Genomic DNA, 26,731 nt, shown 5'->3' with positions numbered 1-26,731 from the left:
TAAAATGTCTCTTAATAATTTTTTTCTGGAACGACAATGACATCGACCCCTGTATCTTAAATGACACTTGTTTTTGAGTAATGTCTATGTCTACCATCCATGGGTTGCCAGATCCATCAATGTTGCCTAAAATGTCGCCTTACTGGCGATTTCCAAACAACATAACATACATACATCCAGCTGGACCTTTTGTGTACTTATAGCTCCCTCTAGTGGCGTTGTATAGCCAATGCCAACCTAAAGATACACAGCAATAACCCCACACTGGAGATCATTAATAATATAATAACATTAATACTAAAACGGTGAAGGCAAAACAACATTTCAGATGTTTTACAGTGTGGTCAGCCTGCTGGTTTGTCCATTCACACACATTTTCATCATCATATGATCTTATAACAAAATCTTTTTAATGTGCATATTGAAATTTGTTCAGTAAAAGTGCTTACGTAGTTTTCGTAAGTTTATCTTTTCTTATTGAACAAAAAGTTTATCCAACTCAGTTTTGCGCATGTTTTTATGCTTATATTTCAAAAGTTAAGTGCATCATGAAGTTTCTATCAACCGATTTTTTATGCTCATGGCCTATCCAAACTACACATAAAAATAAGTGGCTGGAAACCTAAGGCTAAGGCAAGAAATACCGCTTCATCTTTAAAAAAAGGGAGGAGGCCGACAGAAACCCGGAGTTTAGAGAATAAATCCTGCTCCTGACCAGGTTAGATTCACAGAGTAAGTGACCTCGGTAACTGACTCAAAGTTGAAGTTACCTCTCTTTCAGAAACAGGCTTACCCTACTTTCTTAAGTTTGACAAACCTGCCATTTTGAAACTGAAAACCCAGAGTTTTTTCTCATTTCAGGGTTAACATAGTCTGAGTGTTTACTTAACCTTCTATCTGAAATGGGGCCCTGATATCATATGCTATTGTTTTAGAACTTCAGTTGCCTGTTGGAGAAATGACCAGGAATAATAAACGGCTACTTGCTCTACAAACAAGTGTTCATGACTATACATACAAAGAAAAATAATAAAATTAGAAAATATGACTTTGCAACATCAAGCAGCATTAGGCATGGGCCAGTATAAGATTCTGACGGTATGATAACCTTGAATAAAGATATCACAGTACTGTGATTACTGCTCTAAAATATATATTTTTTTAAATGTCTGGGTAAAAAAACAAACACTTTTCCCCCTCTGAACACAATATATATATTTTTTTGAGAAACTTTTATATTATTTTATAGCAGTAAACATGTCAGATTGAATCATTCTAATGAATCCTAGACTTCTGCTGTCTTCTTTTATTTTAAAAACATTTCTTTATGATTTAAAACTGCATCTTTAGATATCTTTTCTGCTGGAGATAATGTTGCCTTGAAAAACTTAAAACGAAAAATAAAAACTTAAATATACGGTTTTAAAACCTTGACCTTTTTTAAACCGTGATATACCTTGAAAACTGATATCGCCCCATGCCTAAGTAGTATAACACTGTTTTTAGGATCTAAAAATTAATTCTTTAAAACAAATGTCAGGCAAAAAGATTCCAATGGCGAAACCTGCTGGTATGGGAAGAATATGGTCAATACTGATGAACTATTAACTCAAATCTCTGCATATCATCAGTATGCAGTAATCTATTTCTTATGCAGCAAAAGTCATTTTTAGACTAGTTTGTTGGCCAGTTGTTGTCAGTGCAATGCTAAACGTTATTGTTCCACTATAATTTGATTGTTTTGTCTCGCGTTGTGCCACAACATCATATAGTTTAGAATACTGTACAATGTTTTATAACAATTATTTTAGTGTCCATTTTACTCAGCTTATTTCAAATTGGGGGCATCCACGTTTTCTGACATACTTTAAACCAGGGTTTCTGCAGGTGTCACCAAGTTAAATTTAAGAGTTTAAGACCATTATGAATGAAATTTTAAACTCATAAAGGGCTAAAGAATCTTTCAAATGGCCCAGATGAAAAAGATTTTTATTTGCCCTATCAAAAAAATATTAGAATTTAATACATTTATTAATACAATAATAAATAAATAATAATAAAAAAACAATATTTTAAATATTTTAGCAAAAAGCAAGCAAGCTTTACTTGTATCCACACACTTTTTTTCCCCAAAATAAACTTTCTTTAAAATAAAAAACAAATGTTTTAAAAGTTTTAAAAACTATAAGAAACTAAATCTATGCATCATTCTGTCCAGGTCGATGTGCTCAGCAGTAAATACATGGAGCATGTTTAAACAAATGTTATTGTAAGGAAAATAATTAAATCATTATGATAAATAGAGTTAAAATGACCTTTTTGAATAAAAAGTATACTGTTTTATTGAGATGGATTGTTGGTGATTGTATGGGTTTTAGCCAGATTGGGTAGCAAATCATAAACAAAGGAAAATTAAGGCTTGTTTTAAAAAAAAGATTTAAGACATACAGCACAATATTTCAGTAAATTTAAGACTTTTTAAGGCCTAAAATTTAGATTTTGGAATTTAAGACATTTTAAGACCCCACGGAAACTGTTTAAACACAATAGCCCTGATAATTAGTTATTATAATAATGGCTTAATTCAGATACTATCTGTGAGAACTAGTAACAACTACTAGAAACATCTTTAAATCCATATAAAAGTTTATAAAAAAGGGGAATTGTGATCAACATGACATATGCAACTGGAAAGTACTAAGCCAACACTACCACTGTAATAGCAGATATCTTCTATGAGAATACTGTAGGTCAAATATCGCCCGCTCTGTTAAACTTTTTTAATTTATTGTTTTTAAATAATTTTATAAAGTGCCAGTGCTCAATGACACTTTACAAAAACAGTAGAAGAACAAGAAAAGCATAAACCTTGAGAGAGTAGAGAAAATGGGAGACTAATAATACATAAAGTAATGACAAAAGACATGAGCACAAGAAAGAAACTCATTCCTGTCTTTCAATGAGTGCTTATGTGCATTTAGGAGAACTAGGCAGCACACTCAGGTCTGCAAGATGGATTTAATTTAGTATTCTTATTATTAAAATATATCTGAATGAGGATAAAATGACTGAGTTGGTCTTTAAGAATGGAAATCAACCTGTTTGTTCCTGCAGATCTTCCTTTTTGACTGTGAATGTTTCTTCAATCTTCACATCTTCACTCTCCTCTTTAATAAATGCCATCTTTATAACAGTGTGGAGATCAGTTGCTTCAGCAGTTTTCCTCTGCATTTGGACACTTTGTTCCTGTTTAAAATTAACAAAACAATAAAAATGTCCTATTTAAAATGAATAAAACAATGAACAGAAACAAAATAACTTCTCTTCAACACTTGCTTCAACAGTTTCTTTATATGAGAGTCATTAACAAAAAGAAATCAGGTAAGTCTGAGCAAGAAACAATAGCCACAAATAACCTGAAAAAAACTAGTAAAGTTACTTCATTTTTCATATATAGTGATGTATACTTAAAATAAAAAGACATTATGCTATTTAATATATTAAACCTTTATTAAAACACCACCTACACACATTTCTGTTGTTTAAACAATAGCCCTCATTACTGTGAGTAAAATTGTACTACATTGTATAAAAGGGTTAAAATAATATTCTTAACAGCAGGTACATAATTTAGTATCGGATGAAAAACCTGAAACTTTAATAAATCGGAAATATATGTGTAAAAGTTTTAAAACAAACCTTTCTCCTGTTGAATCAGCGCGGGAGCGGCGCAGCCTTATGACGTCAGACGCAGCGCCAAAATAAAAGTCTTTTTTGTTAAGCTTTTTTTGCCACTTACTGTTGCAGTCAGAACATGATACATTTCTCCCTCGTTTTCCACTTCACACAACAAAGCTGCTATCTCTCTCACATACACAGACATTCAGTAATTGAAGTTGATCAAAACTTTTAATCCAAACATTTTAACATAATTTTAAAAAACTTGTTTAATCCACTTTTAAAGCAGAAAACCCCAACATTCTAAAAGCTATAACAAATAGCCTGGTGGGTGTTTTAAGCTGACATTTTACAGACACATTCTTGAGACACAAAGATCTTAAATCTTGAATTAGAAAGTTATGTTACTAAACTTAAATCACAGCATATTATGTAAGTTTATCAGACTCACCAACAGGGCTGGCCCGTGGCATAGGCAGTATAGGCAAATGCTAAGGGCGCTGTACATCCAGGGGGGCGCCAGAAATGAGTGCGGTTAAGTTTGTTTTGTTTTCGAGATTCCTGACACATTTCACAAAACATTTATTTGTATTAATAAATTTAAATTACAAAACAACACTATATACGAAAAAACATATATACAACTATTTACACACAGGAATAAAAATGATCTTGCTTGAAAGAGGGAACAGTGAGGGACCTAATGAGGGAGAGGAGAAAAGGAAGTGTGGTTCATTCCCTGCAGAGATTGATGCCTCTGTTTACAAAAGAAAAATCTATTTTGTGGCCTCCAATGTACCAAATTAAACAGAACACTGCTGCTTTCAGATATTAATTTATGTATTTGAAATTTTACAAACTCTTTTGTCTGAGGTGGCAATCTCTGCAAGGTGGGAAGCAAACTCAATAGGAAGAGCTCATCCTCTGAGTGTGGAGATGATGACGGACAGTTCCGCAGTGCTTCCAGAAGCTGCCGCTCCACCTCCGGTGGCTCCTCTCTCTGTCTCTTATGAGCTCTTTTTCTTGAGGCTGTATGAAATAATACAGTTTATACAATGATAAGACAGACAAGGACTAAATTAACAATCGTCAGTATTAAGTTACATGAACTATGGATGTGAACATGGTCATTTTTGTCTGTACACACCTGTGGGTACAGCAGCAGACGTCGAAGGGCCAAGAGGGGAGGCAGAAGCAGCAGCAGGTTCTGGCAAAGTGGATCCAGGCTCACTACTCAGAAAGGATCCAGTCATGTCTGTTAAGAAATTATGGGTATTATTACAAAAAAGGTTCTGTCAAATGCATGAATTCATGCTTAACTTCTGTCCATTCACTCACAAGTTAATTTCATGAAAAGCTAAACCATTAATGAATGATGACTGCATGAGCAACAAAAGGTAATATAATTATTATATTGATGAATATTATAACAACCTTTGCTAGTTTCCTAGTAACACATATGTTAATATGAGGACAATATATGTGAATTGAAGACAATTCACAGTAATTACCACAATAGTCATTTATGTCCTATAACTTCATGTTATCTGCTTCACTTACCTAATGTTTTGGAAAGGTAACAAAGTTGAGTATTGATTCATTTAACTACTTGCAAGTTATAGAGTTGTTCATCTATGAATCATATGTTCATTTGCTGCTCATGCAGTAATCAGTATGGTTCAGCTGTTTATCAGAATTATATGTGCATTACTTAAGCATTATTGCATGCATATTATAGCACCTGTAAATTGTCAGGAAAAAATATGACTACAAAATATAAATATGGCATCCGTCACAAAGAAATAACTTAACTTTTTAATCATAAAAAACAAATAATATGTTCTGTTGTCACTACTTGCAAACACACCTGTCTCTGACTGCCCTTCTGCTGCTGTTTCTGTCTCCCCCTCGTACCCTGCGGGCTGACTCTCCTCACCCCCCCTCTCCATGTTCCCGCTTGTCTCCCGCGGGGACACGAAGGGGTCGAGGAAAGACAGTACCGCAGAGAATCTCCACTTCTTCCCTGACCCTGCTGCTGACCCACTTCTCTTCTCCGTCTCCTTTCTCCTCTCCTTCAAATATGTGTCCCTCAGACTCTTCCACTTCTTTCTGCACACTTCCTCTAAATAAACAACAACCCATAAGTGGGAAAGTAGTTGTCACATAATTATGGTTTTAATAAGCTGAGGTAGCTGGCTTCAGCTTGCAGTCTCAATACGTAAACACAGACATATATGAGTATTAAGTACTGTTTTATTTACTTACCAGATTGTTTGACCTCCTCACTCACTTTCTTTCAAGCAAGATCCTTTTTACTCCTGTTTCTGTAATGAGCTGCTGTCATACAGCTTGGGATGGCCGCACACCACAACGATAACCCGCTCCTCCATTTTAAATTCTGCCTCCTCTCGTCACGTCAAAAGGACGCAACTAGAGCAAGCTCCTGAGTGGTTAACGCGACGCGAATGTCCGCCAAATTTGAGATTTCTGAATTTGAGTGATTTGCGCGTCAAACACTCAATTCGCACAGCGCCTATCGCACCATTCGCGCCGCAGGACGTCTATTCGCGCGTTTGCATTGTCTTAACATGTAAATCACTCGCGCTTGACGCGCGTGCCGCGTCCAGTGTGAACGCAGCATTAGAGAGGACAAGTCTGTTTATATTTCACTAGTCTAAATTGCAGTTATCTATTTAACTTTAGTTTACTTAGTTAAGATGCCTGCACTAAAGATAATTGTTTTTTCTGATTATGTAACCCGCACGATATAGAAACCAAGGAGATTACAATATTATACTATCAACTTTGGACCAAGTTATCAGAAGTTTAAGTTCACCCTGGAGCCAACTTTGCAGCAAGACAAGGGAAATGATGACACAAGACAGGAATTTTTGTATCAAAATATATATGATTTATATTGTAAATATTAGAGAGAAATGAAATAAATTAAATAAAATAACAAACTAATTATTCTCAAATTTGGACTTTGAAATGTATATTTCCCCAAATATAAATTAATAAAATAAAATAAAGGCTTTTCACACTATGTCAAGTGTTTTCTTCACAAAAACAAAATGTAAAAGGTAAATATATACAACTTCAGCACTCCTCAGGTAAGTAAGACCATAGTAATAATTGAAACACTTCAATTAGGAAAAAAACAGCTAGAAAATTGAACCCAGAAAATAATTTCTTGTCAGATACCAAAGTGATTCGGCAAAATAATTCACTAGTCCATCAAACAAATATGATTGATCACCTGTTTGGTTGTGAAATGTTCAAGTTCAGTTCAGTAAACTCAATTGTTTATAATGCACCCGTTGCAGTGTTTTGTTTTAACACTGATTAGTAGCTCAGTTCCAGAAAAATAGAACTAAATATGACTCTGGCTTCCAGTCGTTCCTGTGTCCGATAGACGATGGAAAATATAAACTCAAATTTCCTACCAATAAGATGAATTGGGCAACACGAAATATTGGTTCCATAAAACCGGGCGGCTCGCCAGTTTCCACCAACAGCGAATGTCCTCCAAGATGGCAGAAACAAGAATACTTTGGACTTCTAGAACTCCACACTCCAAATGTCAGGTGTCAGGATCACGAACAGAGAAGATGGAACAACAAAACAGAGGAAAAGAACACACAAAAAAAAAAACCCAACCTTGAAAAGACAAGGTGGAAAGGCACCATTAATTTCCATTCACCTTTCAACAATGAATATAAATCAGTGCATACAATCAGTTCTCACATAAACTTAACTAATTTAAATAAAATAGGATAAATGTACAATAAAGTATCAACTCTCATATTAAACCACATTATCTTCACTACAATTGCAATTTCGTATTTGTATATAGCTATTAAACTGAAAAAACATCTTAATAGATGCACTCACATTCTGTTAGCATGCTAGTTTAAGCACACGGTTAGCAAAACACATGTGAGCCATTTGCACATGCTAAAAGAGCACATGGACAACTGCAGATGTCCGTTTGTAACACTAATACACTTCCCAAAAACATTTAAACAGCAGATTTGCTCTTAATCCGCACTTAGATTCACATTAATGTGCATTTTAACCATTTAACATACATTCAGACTATATTCATGAACCATTTACACCATAAATGACTTATAACAATCACTTTTAGTGAAATACAATAATACAAAATTCACTCACCAAGAAATATAGTAGTTATAGTTGAAGGAAAAATCACTTATGAACCCAAAAAAAATACAGCCTAATCAGATCTGTGCTTCAGACGATTCCTGTCCTTGGTCCAAACGCGATTGGGGGTTTGAGTACGGACAGTAGTATATTACAGCAACTAAATCAAGTTTCAACTGCTTGTTTTACTTCTAATTTCTCAAATTTTACAGCTATACACGACGCGGGCCGCGAGCTCGCTCCAGCTGTTCACGTTTCTCTCGTTTCACTCCTCTCTCACGCTGTGACTCTGCCTCTCTCTCAACTCAACGCGCGCAGATGACGTCATTCCGGGAGGCGGAGCTAGTATTTTTTTCACTCGCAGTTAAATAGATGCATTTAATTTTATCTGCATTCTACGATTATATAATGTTTCTTTTTTCTTTTTGATAACATTGTGACTATTACAAAATACAAATAAAATTATTTTACATGTACTCCAGTTATTGTTCTTATTTATTTATTTGGTTAAAGGGCTTGATAAGGACTACAGTAACCTGGGTTACACCCTCCCCTCTCGAATACATGCAAGTCCCTTTGCATTGCACAGCAAACAGTATTCACAGATGACGCACTGGAGCAACAACTGACTTCTCTAAAGAAGAACAGAGAGCTGTATCAAGGCCTTGTAACAAAGACTGTATAACTAAGGTAAGTGGATTCCCTAACTGGGGATATTCAAACTTCTTGGGAGGCCGTCGCTCCCTCTGTGATCGTCTGAGTAAAATATCATCTGGTTCATTACAAGTGGGTTGCTCATTCTGCAAAATTTCAGTATGTCCCACATGGCTGGGTATCAGATTTTGTTCAGTTTCCCACTCAAAACTATCTAGCACATTCTTGGCTGTTTGATCAGGGGACTCACTCCAAAGCTCTGAGGATTGCTCCAACTCTGAGTTTTTCTCAGTCAGGACACATGGCACAGTGTTACTTGACTCAAGTGCATTGGAATTTTTTTCTACTTCAATTAACTCATTTGTTTCTTTTTCCACAGGTTCCACACCAGGTAAGTGTTTCTTTGCAGGTTCTTCTGGATTACTTACTACAGATTCCGGAACAGACACGTCTTCCACAGCAGGATCGAGGACTGTTAAGCTAACACCAGACTCCCCAACTGGTATGTACTCAGGACCAACAATAATTTGAGTTTCAAAACTTAATGTTCCTTCAGGCACATTACTGACGATGTGTTCCTCCTCAGATTCTGAGTTTTCGGAAATTAAGTCTGATTCCTGCATCTCATTGTTAAGGGAAAATCTGGTTAGAGGCTTCCTGGCTGGTTTCTGTTTTGGTGGTTCTGCAAGCTTATTTGATTGCAAAAATCCACAGGGTAACAAGAGGTCACGGTGTAAAGTTCGTAACGGACCATCCTTTCCTTCTGGTTTGACAGTATACACCGGTAGGTTATGTGCTTTCTTGACAACAACATGAACATTTTGCTCCCATTTGTCAGCTAATTTATGTTTGCCTCGCAAACGCACATTCCTCACTAGAACTCGGTCACCTTCTTCCAGAGTTAAGGCAACTACATGCTTGTCAAACCTTTGCTTGTTACGTTCTGCAATCTTTCCAGCATTTTTGGTAGCCATCTCGTAACTTTCACGTAAACGATTCTTCAAGTTTTCCACATACTGTGAGTGAGACTTGTTGGGAGTGTCCACTGGCAACCCGAATGCCAAGTCAACAGGAAGACGAGGTTGTCGCCCAAACATGAGCTCGTAGGGAGTATATCCAGTTGTGTCATGCCTGGTGCAATTATAGGCATGCACTAGGGGTTTTACATACTCCTTCCACCTAGATTTCCTCTCATTTTCCAGTGTTCCAAGCATTTGGAGCAGTGTACGATTAAATCGTTCCACTGGATTCCCCCTAGGATGGTATGGGGTTGTTCTGACCTTGTGTATTCCTGCAACCTTACACAGCTCCTTGACAGTACGTGACTCAAAGTCAGCTCCTTGGTCACTATGCAGCTTCTCGGGAAACCCATAGTGTATTAAGAAGTGGTCCCAAAGACTTTTTGCAACTGTTTGGGCAGTTTGGTTTCGAGTAGGTATGGCCATAGCATACTTTGTAAAATGGTCAGTGATGACCAGAATGTTCTTAGTGTTGCTTTGGTCCGGCTCTAAGGATAGGAAATCAATGCACACCAACTCAAGGGGCCTACTTGTTTGAATATTAACCAAAGGAGCTGCTTTTTCAGGAGGTGTTTTCCGCCGAACACAGCGTTCACAGGTTTTTACCTTCTGTACCACTGCATGAGACATTTTCGGCCAAAAGAATCTTGTCCTCACAAGATCCAGTGTTCGTTCAATACCAAGATGACCCATGTCATCATGGAGACTCTGTAATACGGTGTTTCTAAGTGAGGTAGGTAAAGCCAACTGGTATGATGAAGCTCCATGTTCCTGCCTCTTTCTGTACAGAACATTACTCCTCAACTCAAGACGCTTCCATTCCTTTAACCATAAGCTCACAGCAGAAGATAGTTCCCTTAACTTACAAGGCTTAACCCCACTTTCCACTCTTTCAATGACAATTTTCAACTCTGGATCCTTTCTCTGCAACTCTGCCAAAGCAGCTTGTGAGAGATGAGGGAGACTTGGGAGACCATGTTCATCCTCATGCTGGAACTCGTATGGAAGGACATCCACACAGTGGGTAAGAGACTCAACCAAAGTAACCGAAGGGATACAATGGAGTCCTTGGGGTGACCCAACTACTTGATGCTTTTCGCAGATCGCTTTCACTACTTCTGCCATCACAACAGGTGACTCATCTTCTGACTCCATAAGATGGTGCAAAGTGAATTGCCTAATCCTTTCCCTCTCTTTTAGTGAGGTTAGGTCATCCACAAGCTCACCATGTGGCCTTCGAGAGAGACCATCTGCATCTTGGTTTTGACTCCCTGCCCTGTACTGCAGCTTAAAATTATAAGTCGATAGACTGGACAACCAGCGGTAACTGGTAGCGTCAAGTTTTGCCGAAGTTAATATATATGTTAGAGGGTTGCTATCTGTCACAACAGTAAATTCTGCACCGTAAAGGTAGTCATTAAACTTGGAAGTTACAGCCCATTTTAGCGCTAAAAATTCAAGTTTATGTGCAGGGTACCTGCTCTCACCTTTAGTCAACCCTCTACTAGCATAAGCTATGACTCGCAGCTGCCCCTCTTGTTCTTGGTACAAAGCTGCACCGAGCCCGGTGGTACTTGCATCGGTGTGTAGCACATAGGGATGTTTGGGGTTTGCAAAGCCCAATATAGGTGCAGATGTGAGATTGTCGATTATGGAGTCAAATGCATCCTGACAGTCTGTAGTCCATCGAGTGTCAAATTCCGCTTTGGGATTGAAATATTCACAGTCTTTCTGCTTCGTGTTACAACTCTTTCTAAGAGGAGGATATCCTGCAGTAAGGTCAGTTAACGGTTTAACTATCTTTGAAAAGTCACGCACAAACCTCCTGTAATATCCAGCGAAGCCTAAAAAGGACCTTAGCTCTTTTAGGTTTCTTGGCCTTGGCCAGGTCTTTAAAGCTTCTACCTTTGCAGGGTCTGTTTCCACCCCATTGTGAGAAACAATGTGGCCAAGGTACTTCACTGAGGTTTGGAAGAACCGGCACTTCTCAGGTGACAATTTCAATCCATACTCCTTAAGTCGGTTTAGGACTTGCAACAACCGGGACTCATGTTCCTCTAAAGTATCAGAAAAAACAATGAGGTCATCAATAAAGACAAGGACTTGCTTCCGATTTAGATCTCCCATGCACCATTCCATAATCCTTTGAAAGGTGCTAGGGGCATTTGTAATTCCCTGCGGCATACGGTTGAACTCCCAGAAGCCAAGTGGACAGACAAATGCAGTCTTGGCCTTATCAACTTCCTCCATCTCTATCTGATAAAACCCAGACTTCAGATCGAGCACAGAAAACCATTTTGAGCCCGTCAGTGTGGAGAAAGCCTCCTCTAAATTTGGTAACGCATAGGCGTCTTTTATTGTCTGTGCATTTAGCTTCCGGAAGTCAACACATAGCCACACTGAGCCATCCTTTTTCCGGACAACAACTATGGGTGAAGCAAATGGAGAATCAGACTCACGGATAACACCAGTAACTAGCAACTCTTGGAGGTGCCTCCTCACAGCGTCTATGTCTTGGGGATGTATGGGCCTGGCCCTTTGTTTGAATGGTGTCTCGTCGTTTAACTTTATTTGGTGCTTGACCTTCTTTGTGTGACCAAAATCCAAATCATGCAGGGAGAAAACTTCCGGCATAGAGTTTAACAGTTTTGTTATCCTTTCTTTCCAGGTCGTGGGCAGAGAGTCGCCAAAGTCAAATGTTAAGTTGGCACAGGTGGGTATTGACTCTTCAGCTTTAGCATCTGAACTCTGATGATGCTGGTTCAGGACACTTTGAATAGCATGAATCTCGGCTAACATGACTTTAGGAGGAACTGCTATGTCAGTTTGCGTGGTATTTCTTAACAGAACTGACAGCTTGGAAAGACGTTTATTCGGTGATGTGTGCAAGCAACTAGCAATAAGAAGACCATTGGGCAAAGGAACGGAGGGTGGTTCGAGTGTTACCAGTTTTTCTGTGTGGGGACCATTAAAATGGGCTTGACCCTCTAACACCACCATTCCTCCTGCAGGTACTATCTCAGGGGAGTTTCCCTTGAATTTTACATAACCAAGGGTTTTACTGCTGGCCTGCCTCCATCTAGCTTCCAACACTTTAAGCACAGCTTGATAGCCAGGAAAACTAGACTTGACATCAGCTGCACAATCTTGAGCACATTTACCATAAAGCACATCTAACGAGTTTGTTCCAACTAAAATTTGGGAAAAACTGGTTAAATCTGGAACAACTAAAGCTAATGTAGGAACCTCAACCTCTGCCCCAATGAATTCTTTGGGGAATTTCAAGGTAAGTTCGATGTACCCTAAATATGGCACAGCCTGTCCATTAGCTCCTTCTACCTCCAGTAGATTTTTCAAGGGCTCCAAAGGGAAATCAGATAAATGTGCTTTGTAAAACGAATGGGGTATTGTGGTGACCTGCGACCCCGTGTCTAAAAGGCAGTTTACCTCCATCCCCCCAATGGTGACTTGGGCTGTACATTTGGTTCCTACCAGACCTTTGGGTAAATGTTTGAAAGACACAGTGGTTTGACTGAGCTCGGGTATCTGTTTATAACATCCAGGGCGGCTATTATAAAGTTTGGCCTCCATATGCCCCGCTATAGAGACCTCACCTAGTTTAAAAACTGAGCGGGACTTCCATGTAGCATATCCCACTGATGCTGCTGCTCTCTCAGCTTGAGCCGCTTTTCCTCAACTTTTGGAGGATTTGCAGGGTTTTCACAGTTGACTGCCAAATGCCCATCATCTCCGCATCGAAAACAGTACCCTGGCCTAGGTCTGTTAGTTCTTAAAGGCTCTTTCTTGAGAGCTCTGTCCATTTCGGTTCCAGGGGATCTCTGCATATAAGGAGCTTGATATGCTTTTTGTACAATACCTTGTGCTTGTAGCTCTGCTACCTGTCGCTGCAATCTGGCAATTTCTGATTGCGCTGGATTGTTCCCTTTTAGTCCCTCAGCAACAGATGCTTTTACAGCAGCCACCTGAACGCAAAGGTCTTCAACAGTCCTCTTTAAAGCAACTAACTCAGCCCTTTCTGATTGACCTTTAATACTCTTTTTATCAGGAGACTGTTTTAAAGTGGCGACTTGAGCTTGAATTTCTGCGACTTGTTTCTTTAAAGATCCTGCTTCGGAACTATAAGGGCTAGACACGTCGCATGCACAAGCTGACACTTGGTTTGAGATAGCTCGTGTCTTTGGGTAAACATTTGCTGGCTTTGTCATCCCAAAGTGTTTCCTCATACGCTCCTCCTTAGAAGCATTTTTGTCTTCCTGAGTTCGAATTAGTATGGTTAATTCAGCGAAGGTAAGTAACTGGCCCTCTTTTTTCTCAAGCTGAAGATCAACAATGAGGCGGCTATCCCAGCACCCTCTACAGAACTGTTTTAAAAGATAACGGTCACGTTCAGTCTCTTTTATACCACCTCGCCTGATTACTGCGCTTAACAGGACTTGAAGGCGATGGAGATAGTCGGATGATTTTTCATTTTGATTCTGAAAAGTACCCATTAGTTTTGCTAACAGTTCGTCTCCATCTTCAACAGAACCATAAACGGACTCCAGCAACTCAAGATAGACAGCAGGAAGGGCTGGGGGACGCACATGTTTAACTACATCTGCAGCTGGAGGTAAGAGACTGTCCAGGATTTTACGTGTTCTATGCAGGTCTGAAATAGATGGGTCATTAAGCAAATAGTCAACACTGGCACGCCAGGTGTCATAATCAGGTTCGTTAGGGGGGCGGGGACTCTTCCCTGAAAAGACCCTAAGACGAATGGATGTCTGCTGAGACATCATGGCATCACTCGTTTTTACTACATGCTCAACTACCATTCTTTGAACCTGGGGATCGCCCATTATGTTTGTCGAAGAGGAAGGGAAGACTGTTGTAAGGTTATCATCAGCGGTAGTTTCGGGTAAAGGCGGGGACACATAAATGATTCTATTCTTGGTTGGGTTTTTGGATTCGGAATCTTGGGGGTCTATCTCTGCTACATTAGATGACTCAGAAATCAGAGTGTTATCTCTAGACTGTGTGTCAGCAACCTCTATCTTTTGAGATTCTGCTAGAGTTTGGTCTACTGAATGAGTTTCTTTAAGTTTCTCTAACTCCTCCTGCAACACGGTTTGGAAAGGCCTTCCACTCTCTTTGGCTATGGCCTTCAATTGCTCAAGGTACCCTTCAGTGGCAGTGCTAACGACAGGTGGGTCACACACAGCGGCTAAAGCGCGTACCCGAAAGGTAATGCTTGGATCAGAAAGACTTCCCAAAGTCAGGGGCAAATGGGGATGCAAAGTTTGAAACGCAGAGTTTTCATTAAACTCCACAATCAGCAGCTTGTGAAAGTCTGATGCTGGGTCATCAATTATCACGTTGCGACGGATAGAGCCGTATCTCAGCAAATATGCTTCCAGCTCATTATCTAACTCAGTTAACGTTAGACCGCTTACTATGAGAGAGTTCGCTACAGTTATATTTTCTCGTCTTACGACATCCATTATGACAGCTCAAATTTTTAAAACGGTTTGCTACTGATACAATTCCCTTTTTCTTGTCGTTTTGACACCCTTGCTGCAATAATTAGACTCCTGGCTGGCTCGCCAACTTTACTGTAACCCGCACGATATAGAAACCAAGGAGATTACAATATTATACTATCAACTTTGGACCAAGTTATCAGAAGTTTAAGTTCGCTCTGGAGCCAACTTTGCAGCAAGACAAGGGAAATGATGACACAAGACAGGAATTTTTGTATCAAAATATATATGATTTATATTGTAAATATTAGAGAGAAATGAAATAAATTAAATAAAATAACAAACTAATTATTCTCAAATTTGGACTTTGAAATGTATATTTCCCCAAATATAAAGTAATAAAATAAAATAAAGGCTTTTCACACTATGTCAAGTGTTTTCTTCACAAAAACAAAATGTAAAAGGTAAATATATACAACTTCAGCACTCCTCAGGTAAGTAAGACCATAGTAATAATTGAAACACTTCAATTAGGAAAAAAACAGCTAGAAAATTGAACCCAGAAAATAATTTCTTGTCAGATACCAAAGTGATTCGGCAAAATAATTCACTAGTCCATCAAACAAATATGATTGATCACCTGTTTGGTTGTGAAATGTTCAAGTTCAGTTCAGTAAACTCAATTGTTTATAATGCACCCGTTGCAGTGTTTTGTTTTAACACTGATTAGTAGCTCAGTTCCAGAAAAATAGAACTAAATATGACTCTGGCTTCCAGTCGTTCCTGTGTCCGATAGACGATGGAAAATATAAACTCAAATTTCCTACCAATAAGATGAATTGGGCAACACGAAATATTGGTTCCATAAAACCGGGCGGCTCGCCAGTTTCCACCAACAGCGAATGTCCTCCAAGATGGCAGAAACAAGAATACTTTGGACTTCTAGAACTCCACACTCCAAATGTCAGGTGTCAGGATCACGAACAGAGAAGATGGAACAACAAAACAGAGGAAAAGAACACACAAAAAAAAAACCCAACCTTGAAAAGACAAGGTGGAAAGGCACCATTAATTTCCATTCACCTTTCAACAATGAATATAAATCAGTGCATACAATCAGTTCTCACATAAACTTAACTAATTTAAATAAAATAGGATAAATGTACAATAAAGTATCAACTCTCATATTAAACCACATTATCTTCACTACAATTGCAATTTCGTATTTGTATATAGCTATTAAACTGAAAAAACATCTTAATAGATGCACTCACATTCTGTTAGCATGCTAGTTTAAGCACACGGTTAGCAAAACACATGTGAGCCATTTGCACATGCTAAAAGAGCACATGGACAACTGCAGATGTCCGTTTGTAACACTAATACACTTCCCAAAAACATTTAAACAGCAGATTTGCTCTTAATCCGCACTTAGATTCACATTAATGTGCATTTTAACCATTTAACATACATTCAGACTATATTCATGAACCATTTACACCATAAATGACTTATAACAATCACTTTTAGTGAAATACAATAATACAAAATTCACTCACCAAGAAATATAGTAGTTATAGTTGAAGGAAAAATCACTTATGAACCCAAAAAAAATACAGCCTAATCAGATCTGTGCTTCAGACGATTCCTGTCCTTGGTCCAAACGCGATTGGGGGTTTGAGTACGGACAGTAGTATATTACAGCAACTAAATCAAGTTTCAACTGCTTGTTTTACTTCTAATTTCTCAAATTTTACAGCTATACACGACGCGGGCCGCGAGCTCGCTCCAGCTGTTCACGTTTCTCTCGTTTCACTCCTCTCTCACGCTGTGACTCTGCCTCTCTCTCAACTCAACGCGCGCAGATGACGTCATTCCGGGAGGCGGAGCTAGTATTTTTTTCACTCGCAGTTAAATAGATGCATTTAATTTTATCTGCATTCTACGATTATATAATGTTTCTTTTTTCTTTTTGATAACATTGTGACTATTACAAAATACAAATAAAATTATTTTACATGTACTCCAGTTATTGTTCTTATTTATTTATTTGGTTAAAGGGCTTGATAAGGACTACAGTAACCTGGGTTACAATTAGTCTATTGAAGGATTCGGATTTCTGCTTTCCAATCCGTCTCATCATGGACCAACGTTTATCCTTTTCATCATCCTGTTTCTCAGTATTTAACTGTGAATTGATGTTAACTAATGAATAAGTTATAACTGCTTACTGCAAGAATGTTCTGTGTCCTTGTTTCTCTTTTTGCCTGTCTATTTTAACTTTGTTTTCAGGAGACACACAAACCAGGTCATAGGTCATGGAGATCTCTCTCTCTCTCTCTCTCAATCTGTTCTTATGACTGGAGGTCCAATACAGAGGAGAAGAAGACAGCTGTTTTATTGTCCTGATATATTGCCTATAATTTTATAGCTGTTTGATTGATCTGTTTTTGAGTATAATTAATAGTAATGTAATTCCTTTTTGTGTGGAGACAGACTGTTTGTAGCCAAGATATTGCAGCAGATTGTTGATGGAAACAGTCTTGAACCAGCCTGATTACACAGCTGAACGTACAAGAAACATCCTTGAGTCTTTAACACAGATGGTCGTTTGTGTCTATTGTTTTCCTGGTTTAGCTTTTTACAGGTCGGAGATCAGCTCCTAATAACTTAAGGCGACCTCACCTCTAGGCATCAGGTCGCCATCCATATCTGGAGACAGATACAATGCTTTCTTTGACGCACACATTAAGGCCATCCATATCTGGAAGTAGATACTATGTTTCTTTGACGCATGTATTTAGAATTGTCTATTTCTATTGTAACCAATGAGGACTGTTTACCTGGATCCCACCCTTTCTGGACTTGTGTAAAGAGTATAATTGTTCGATTGTTGAAACTGTAAGCAGAGCGGCCTAGGAACTCATTGCGAGTGTTGAAGCTGGCTTCTGCGAATGAAACTGCAAACTATCTTCAGTAAACTTAATTTATTTTTTTAAAATCTCTGACTCCGGCTCTTCTTCATCTACCAGACTGGTCATTCTTTGGGTTAAACTGTAGACTATCCCTACACTATATTAGAGGTATGTATTTAATTGTTGTTTACTCGGGTATTGTGACTGTACTAAAATGTGAAAACTGAAAATTCTGTGACCATTAACTCACCTTTACTTGTTCCAAACAAGATTTTATTTTATTTTTTTCTGATGTTGAACAATAATATCCAATAACTTATAATCTCTTTGGTTGTTGAAAACAGTAAATGCTGAATTAAGATTGTTCTTTTGTTTATTGTTTTATTATTTATATTGTCAGACAGCTAAAACATTTCACTATATGTGTTAAATCAGCTGCGCAAAGCGATTGGCATACAAAAAATCTTGTAAAATTGATAAATATAAAGATTTTACGTTTATCGTGATAAATATCGATATCAACTGATATGTAAAAAAATTATTGTGATATTTTTTTTGCCATATCGCCCAGCTCTACTATACAGTAGTGAGAGCAACATCAACTGCATTACAAGTTCAAAACAAAAACAACACCTGGTACCGTTTAAACCATTGTACCAGAGTTCCTAAGCTAAGAAACAGTAAAAAAAAATGTAGCAATCTAGCACAGGAAGTACATAAGCAGCATAAAACAAGTAATGACTCTCTTGAATTTCATCATGGACAACATGAACTGGTTGGAGGAGAAACAGCGGACCTGTCGATTTATGTAAAACCGCCGGCCTCTGGGGAACAACAGGAGGACCCTACTATGGAAGGAAATCATGCTACGGTCAATGATAATACAGAATGCATATGTGAACATGAGTAAAGAGATAATCTTTCCCCAGATGAAGGACAATCGGATAATGGAATGGAATGAGACCTATCAACAATCGACTTCTCAGCCTTACTAGAAAGGGAAAAGCTGACCGATAAGCTGAAGGGGACTACTGCTGCATCAATATTACAAAAATTAACCTCCAGAGGTGGATGTTAGTCAAGAAAAATGCTGGACAAGACAAAAACTTGAGTAACTGGTTTGCCTCCATATTTAGATCTTGGGGACAATGGTTGATAAAGTTGTAGAGTACTTGGAGGTTACCATACTTGTTTTTGCTTAACTTTTTTGCTGTGTTGTGTCATTCATCAGATCAATGCTAGACAGTGCTGCTGCCACACACATGGTTACTGTGCAAGTACAAGGAACCGTGCAAGCCCACCACAACAGTGACTATGGCTATGAAAATATGCTTCCAAAATCCTCAGATTGGTCCATTGATGAGAACGTTACCCCAAACCTGCTTGAATGAGTATCAAACCTTTTTTTTCTTTTGTTTTTGAGTGTGCCGTTATTCTTGTTTTTATGTTATTCCTGTTTTGTGGAAAAGTAAGGGAGATTTTCAAGCGTAGACAGACCTTTAGAATAATGAATAGTGTTGGCAGGTAGTTAGAGGATATTTTGTTTTTTTATTTTGGCACTTAGACTCTTTTACATATATATGCCAAAAATTATTCCTATACTATGCAAGTAATCTTATGTTGTTTTCTATTTTCTTTTTCCTCTCGTTCTTTTTTATCAGAATGACATGAATGAAAAGGGGGTTTCAAGCAGGTCATTATCTGTGCTACGAGACAGAAGTGCAAACAGAAGGACCTGAAATTAAGGATATTAATCCTATAATCTACAATATTATCTTTTAATACTATATTGGTTGTTTCTGGGTATGAAATGGACATTTATCGAAGCGCAGGGTTCACATACTCACAGGGAAAAAGGACTTGAACTGAGTGCTTAATGGAACCAACTGTCACAACCCGGCTCAAAGGCGATGACAAAATCAAAGGGACGACATACACCAGATGGTTTGGTACCAAAAGTATTTATTTAAACATTAACGAATAATAAAGTGCTCACTTTAGGTAAGCCAAAATCAAAGATTAACCAAAGCTAAAAAATAAACTAAACAAAACAAACAGGAGCAAAAGCACGGCTTTCCAGAAGCCAACACTGCTGGCTTTTATAGAGGGGAACTCAAGTGTTCCCAATTGAGCAGATGAGTCTCTGTCCTTCCCGCTTTCGGCCGATCAGTGGGTGGGTCAAAGAGACTTGTCACACCAATGATCATCTTGAAGCTGGTGAATGCTGTAAGAGTAGGCTCTACTGATGGCTTAAAAGCCTGCTGCTCGCTCCAACACCAGACAGTACTTAGTAGTACCTCTGGCAATGTGGGAGCAATCATCTTAAGACCAGTAGACAGTATCTTTTACTCCTTTCTAGTCAAATAAAGGGGGAGATATTTGGTTCTGCCTCTCCACTGGAGTGCAGCATAGGGAGGTTGACATTTGGTAAAGACTGTAAAAGGCAACTTTTTGTTGCATTAGTGAGGTTGATTGTACTGATATGTTGGTACCTTATGCTGCATTCCGGTTGAGGGTTAGGAAAGAGACTTTCTTCTGATATAGTCCCTCTAAAGGCTGATTTATACTTCTGCGTCAAGCCCATGCTTATGCTACGTCGCTGACGCATAGCCCTACGCCGTGGCCGTCGATGTTGCTGACGTGCACCTCTTAAAAAATTTAACTACACGTCGTGCGCAAGCTCTGTGATTAGTCGGCTTGGTAGCGCTGACGAGTCTGATTAGGACTGAGAGCCTTGCGAGCCCAATAGAGCGATTGTTTACAAGTGTGAAGTCCCGTGAGAGAGCTCCAGATAAAAAGCTTGTTTTGTGTTTACCTCATAGTAAAGTTGTTGCACGTCCGCCGGTTTCTGCTTAAAAAAAGAGCAAGTTTGAGTCACTTGTACATTCAGGAAGTGTTCAGGAAAAACAAAGCACCAGCGAAGAAACTCAACACAGAGGAACATTTACACCTCACTGCCAACTAGCGTTTCGGAAGTGTTAATGCAGACCAACAGACAGCGCGCAGAAGTATAAATGCACAGCCACGCGTTGAATATTTAGCAGACCAGAATATTTTTTCCACAACAATTTACAGTCACTTGTCCAAAAGTCTTTGAATAAATCATAAGGTATGAACTCCTATTTTATAAACATACAAGGGCAATTATTGTCTATTTGCTCCGTGCGCTGCTCCAGATAGCCAAACAAGCTACATCATCCTTTACCTTAGGTTCTTCGCAACAAAATTAGTCCATTTTCAGCTTTTTCTGTTCTTGTGTGAATGAATAATCCCCTACTATGTCTTGTAAGTGCCAAATGCAACAAATTTGGGTCATGAAATTCAAAAATTCAAAAAAATACGATAACATATTTACAAAATGACCCTTTTTTTTTTACTAGTCATTTTTCAAAATCTTTTGTTAGACTTTGCACATTACTTTTCTAAAATATCTATTTATATATAATTGCAGTTTATATATATTTGTACATTATTTATTTTACATTTAAAGTGTGAAGGCCGTTTGGACATTGAAAAATAAAACGGAAAAAAAGTACTACTGTGCCATTTGCTTTTTTGATATAGTGTTATGATTTTGATGTGGTTATGAAGAAGTAAAATTATGATTTTTGTGATAATAACCCTTGTAATATCTTGTTTTTCACAGGTAGGAAACTCGTGTTGTTTTTTCCCACCCTTCGGTTAAACTAAAATGATTCTTGCATACTACATGATTAAGACAAAATAATTTTTTTCTCGTGCGTCCTGACATATGCTGGTAACAAACAAAAACTGTCCTCAGTTTGATAGAACACACAGGGCCTGAGTTATGCACTAAGACTTGCTTTAAAACAAAAAAAAAAACAAAGCTGTTTGTGTTGAGGTGGTTCATCATAGGACAGAAAACATATATAATAATAGTTAGCATTTAACAGCAGTGTTTTTTGTAATTTCAAAGGGTTTTCTTTAAAATGACATTAAGATATTGCATTTATTGTTCTGTATGTGGGTGTTGTGAGACTTTAAATTTAGGTTGGCATGTTACCTTCTTCCAGTTGGAATAGAATAACTCTTGCATGCATTATTATAGGGAGAAATGTATTTTTCTTGTGTTTACTGACACCTGCTGGAAAGAAATGGAATTTTGATGGAGCACTCAAGGCCTGAGTTCCACATTTTCTAACTTCAGTTTATATAAAACAGTATTTTATGAAATTTCACAGGATTTCTTTTAAAATGATACCAAAGTTTTGTATTTATTCCTATGCATGTGGTTATGGAAAGCTTTTTAAATCGGAAGGCCAAATTCAGGCGGAAATACCCAAAATAGCCCAAAAGCTTAACAGGTTAATTTCTGATGAGCTGCTGAAACTCATCCCACACCAAAGCTGCGGTTACACTAGAGTTTGAGCATGCAACATTTTGTTGTATGGCGCTGCGAAAAGGGGCGGGATTAAACAAGATGATTAGACATTAAAAAAAGTGAGCGATTGTCCAGAGAGGTCATGTTTTGATCTTCGATTGGTCTCACACAGTCAAGTAATGCGATTTCGCAGGTCAGAGTTCACCAAGCTTGAACTCTGCAACGCAGTGAACTGCAAAACTTGACCCACAAACTTTCGTTTACAGTCTGACGCATTTGCGTGCATATGAATGGAAGTCTATGGGGAGAAAGGTCCAGTGTAACCGTGGCTTAGGTGCAAGTAAATGGTTTCTCTCCAGTGTGGATCCTCATGTGTCGGTTAAGTTGTGATGATTGTATGAAACTCTTCCCACACTGAGTGCATGTAAATGGTTTCTCTCCAGTGTGGGTCCTCATGTGTTGATTAAGGGATGATGATTGGCTGAAACTCTTCCCACACTGAGTGCAAGTGAATGGTTTCTCTCCAGTGTGGATCATCATGTGTTGATTAAGGGTTGATGATCGGCTGAAGCGATTTCCACACTGAGTGCATGTGAATGGTTTCTCTCCAGTGTGGATCCTCATGTGGTCTTTAAGAGATGATGAGCGTCTGAAACTCTTCCCACACTGAGTGCATGAGAATAGTTTCTCTCCAGTGTGGATCCTCATGTGGTGATTATGGTGAGATGATTGTATGAAACTCTTCCCACACTGAGTGCATGTGAATGGTTTCTCTCCAGTGTGGATCCTCATGTGGTGATTAAGGGATGATGATTGGCTGAAACTCTTCCCACACTGAGTGCATGTGAATGGTTTCTCTCCAGTGTGGATCATCATGTGTTTATTAAGGTGAGATGAGCAACTGAAACTCTTCACACACTGGGAGCATGTGAACGGTTTCTCTCCAGCGTGGATCATCATGTGGTAATTAAGGGATGATGATTGGCTAAAACTTTTCCCACACTGAGTGCATGTGAATGGTTTCTCTCCAGTGTGGATCCTCATGTGAATCTTAAGATCGCCTTTTCTTTCAAAATTCCTTCCACACTGAGTGCAGGTGAAACGATTCTTGTCTCTCCTTTTCAAAATACCATCAGTCTGTAAATGAGTTTTTTCCTCAATTTTGACATGATGTTCCTCATCTTTCCTCCCCTTATTCTCTTCAATTAGGTCTGAAATAAATAAAACATTAGTTTTCATTAAGTCTTAAAACTGTCATCAAAAGCGTAAAGGTGAAAAGACACTGGAAACATTGGCTACACACTGTAATTTTGATGCACATTAAATGTAAAATAAATCAGATCATATTTTGTTCAGTCTATTAACGTGTACACATTTAAGCAGATTCAATTCATCTTCATCTAGTGCTTTTACATTGTAAATTGTGCTGAAGCCACTTAACTTAGAAGTTCTAGTAAATTGAAACTGTGTCAGTCCAGTTTTCAGAGTTTCTCATAAAAGTCATTTTGGTCATATTGATCAGACACAGATTTAAAAACTGTAAGTGGCCTATATTTTTATTCGTATATATTCAGAATTACAACAAAACGTTTTTCTAAAATTTGTAAAGCAGACAGGAGATACTTGTTCATTCTGTGCCTGACTGGTAAACGCATCGGGAAAAAAAAAGTTCTGAGGTAACAGTTGAACAAACAGCTGAATATTTGTCTCGCAAACATGAGACATACCTGTACAGCATCTGCATAAAGGCTGAAATATGCACCTTTCCCCTTGTGTGCTGTTGGGTAATTTTCATCCATTCTGGGTTGATTTTGTGGATTAATTTGGTCAAAACTTTGTGTTTTAGCAAACGGACTGATATTTTGGGACATCTTATTTTGACATAATCTAGTAAAATGCTTTGAAATAAAAACAAATCTCTCATCCGTTTCTGTAATAGTTAAATTACAGTGAGTTCATGCATCTAGCATATTATTTTATAGCTATATTCTACTGTAACATGCTACGTCAGTTAGCATTAAATTATAAATCGACTTTCTTATAAATATACCTAAGATGGCTGGAAGTACACATATAAACCATTTATGGGCGCAGTCGTGTAAATGATCAGTTAAAGCCTTTTAATATTTATTCAGATCTTATTTTCATTCAACAGCAATAGCTGGATCCCTTCATCCATATTAGGGATTTTGGCATATATGGAATTTCTGCTCAAGTTTAAATGAAACAGGCATTACATGCATTTAAAGTGCCACAATGCCCACATCAGCCTATTTTGAGGAAAACTGAAAAAAAAAAAAGAAAAAATTTTCTTCTTAAGAAATAATTTTTTGTACCATTTTTGATACAATTGTTTTTATATCAAAAATAGTAGCCTATTGAACATCAATATATAGCTAGATAATGAAGTCAGAAATTCCAGTATCTGGACAACATTACACCTTAGTTAAAAATTCTGTCCAAAAGAACATGCTTGCAGCTTCGTATCACATCGAATAACAACTCACACTTTAAAATAAATTATATTTTCAGATTTGAAGACAATTACATTTACAAAAAACAAACAGAAACTGCAAATCAGGAGGAGATCGGAGGCTCAAGAGGTATGATATGTCTCATAACAGACTAGTAAATGAGAAGTGGGTTAATTTATTAATGTTTTTTCCTTTTTGATGTTACGAGTTACGCTGGATCTAATCTCACTATATTTGCTAAAAGTGATATTTAATTCATCTTGTTCTCTATATCTAACATAGGGCTGGACAATAATATAAGATCATTATATCACGATAGATTTTTTTTCAATAACGGTGATATGATTTTTAAACCAATTTTCGATATTTCAATACATTTGTGTATATGTTTTACATATGTTTTATCATATCTATCTATCTATCTATCTATCTATCTATATATATATATATATATATAGATAGATAGATAGATATGATAAAACATATGTAAAACATATACACAAATGTATTGAAATATCGAAAATTTTTAAGTTCCGATCAGCTTTTTGTTTCGGCGCTCTGCAAACTGCGGGAGAGCGATGCCAACTAGCATCGTAAACACATCAAATTGGTTCATAAAAGTTTAAGTCAACCTGTCGCCTCACCATCCACCTTCCCGACACCAAACACAGATGGCTATGAGGCGCAGTGTAGGGTTTCGCATGTCTACACTTGAATATACACATATAAATTTCTCACATATAAACATATACTATGTTCAAAACAAGTATAACACTTGCACATATATAAACCTATTGCATGCATACACCCACATACACATGCACAGACATATAAACTCGATCCGAACATAAACTTGATCCTTGGATAAACACCCAAATTAACACACACACACACACACACACACACACACACACAAACTCTCTGCATGCTGGTATAGCACTCAAGGAAACTTACAAAATAAAATTCACAAAGATATGTATCAGGAATCTGGTTACTTCAAAGCTGATGAAATAGAAAGAATTTGATTGATAGAAGTATTAAATCTGTTAAATAATGAAAATGTGTTATACAAAATATTAGTTCATATAAATAGACAATATAAAAAATATAAGAACTATTTTTTGTTAAATCTTTTAACTTAATTAGGAAATTACATACACAAAAATAGTCAGAAAGAACCCTTAAAGGTCATTAAGATAAAAAGCAACCAGAACTTAATATACTCAAACAACTCTTAACTTTGTATAACCTGCAGAAACTCTGGCTTACAGTATGTCAAAAAATGTGGATGCCCCAAATATTAAGCATGCTGAATGAAATGGACACTAAAATAATTAATTGTTATAAAATATTTTAGTCGCAGAATATAGACCATATTCTTCATGTACCAGCAGGCGGCGCCATTGGAATCTTTTTGCTTGAGACTTTTTTAAAGAATAAATTTTTAGATCCTAAATATCAGTGTTATGCTGCTGAGGCATGGGGAAATAACTATATTCAAGGTTTACCGCAGTTTGGAAAAGTCAAGGTTATAAAACCGCAAACATTTTCTGCTGCACCGTTCCTACAGTATATGTAAGATTTTTTTTTTCCAAGTTTTTTTAGGACAACAGTATCTCCAGCAGTAAAGACCAAAGATGCTGTTTTAAATCGTAAAGAAATCTGTGATTCATTTGAATTATTTAGCCTGAGATGTTTACCGCTCAAAAATATTTTAAAAGTGTCTCAGAAGAAAATATATTTTAGGATATCATACTGTCAGAATCTTATACTGGCCCGTGCCTAATGCTGCTTGATGTTGCAAAGTCATATTTTCTCATTTTATTATTTTTATTTGTATGTATAGACATGAACACACCTGTTTGTAGAGCAAGTAGTGTGTTTTCTGCAGTTTATTATTTCTGATCATTTCTCCAATAGGCAACTGAAGTTTTAAATCAAAAGCATATGAGATCAGGGGGCTATTTCATAAAAGTGGTTGAAAAAAGCGGTGATTAAAGTC

General features: G+C 37.6%; 2 protein-coding genes across 11 annotated transcripts in view; one reads left to right on the top strand and one right to left on the bottom strand.

Moving 5' to 3' along the window:
- LOC137491248 (uncharacterized) overlaps positions 1-26,731 on the top strand; it is a 697,259-nt gene that overhangs the window by 637,819 nt on the left and 32,709 nt on the right. The gene's annotated exons all lie outside the window — the stretch shown is intronic.
- The window catches only part of LOC137491174 (uncharacterized), a 293,575-nt gene that overhangs the window by 264,579 nt on the left and 2,265 nt on the right, over positions 1-26,731 (bottom strand). For 2 of the 10 annotated variants that reach the window (XM_073947614.1, XM_073947613.1), the window contains exons 3-4: positions 23,216-23,466; positions 19,859-23,131 (exon numbers count right to left, since the gene is read on the bottom strand). The exons of 2 other annotated variants lie outside the window; for them this stretch is intronic. In XM_073947614.1, the coding sequence (XP_073803715.1) occupies positions 22,586-23,131; positions 23,216-23,466 (797 nt within the window). In that variant the 3' untranslated portion in view covers positions 19,859-22,585. Of the gene's footprint in view, positions 1-3,098; positions 3,247-3,527; positions 4,708-4,825; positions 4,934-5,545; positions 5,801-5,943; positions 6,342-19,858; positions 23,467-26,731 lie in introns of those variants that run through there. 6 more of the 10 variants (XR_011011157.2, XM_073947615.1, XM_073947608.1 and 3 more) reach the window with 6 other exon arrangements.

This window comes from Danio rerio, chromosome 4, assembly GCF_049306965.1.
Source record: "Danio rerio strain Tuebingen ecotype United States chromosome 4, GRCz12tu, whole genome shotgun sequence".
Classification (NCBI taxonomy): Eukaryota; Metazoa; Chordata; class Actinopteri; order Cypriniformes; family Danionidae; genus Danio; species Danio rerio.
The sequence above is the reverse complement of the archived record's forward strand: the minus strand, read 5'-3'. Positions and strand labels throughout refer to the sequence as shown.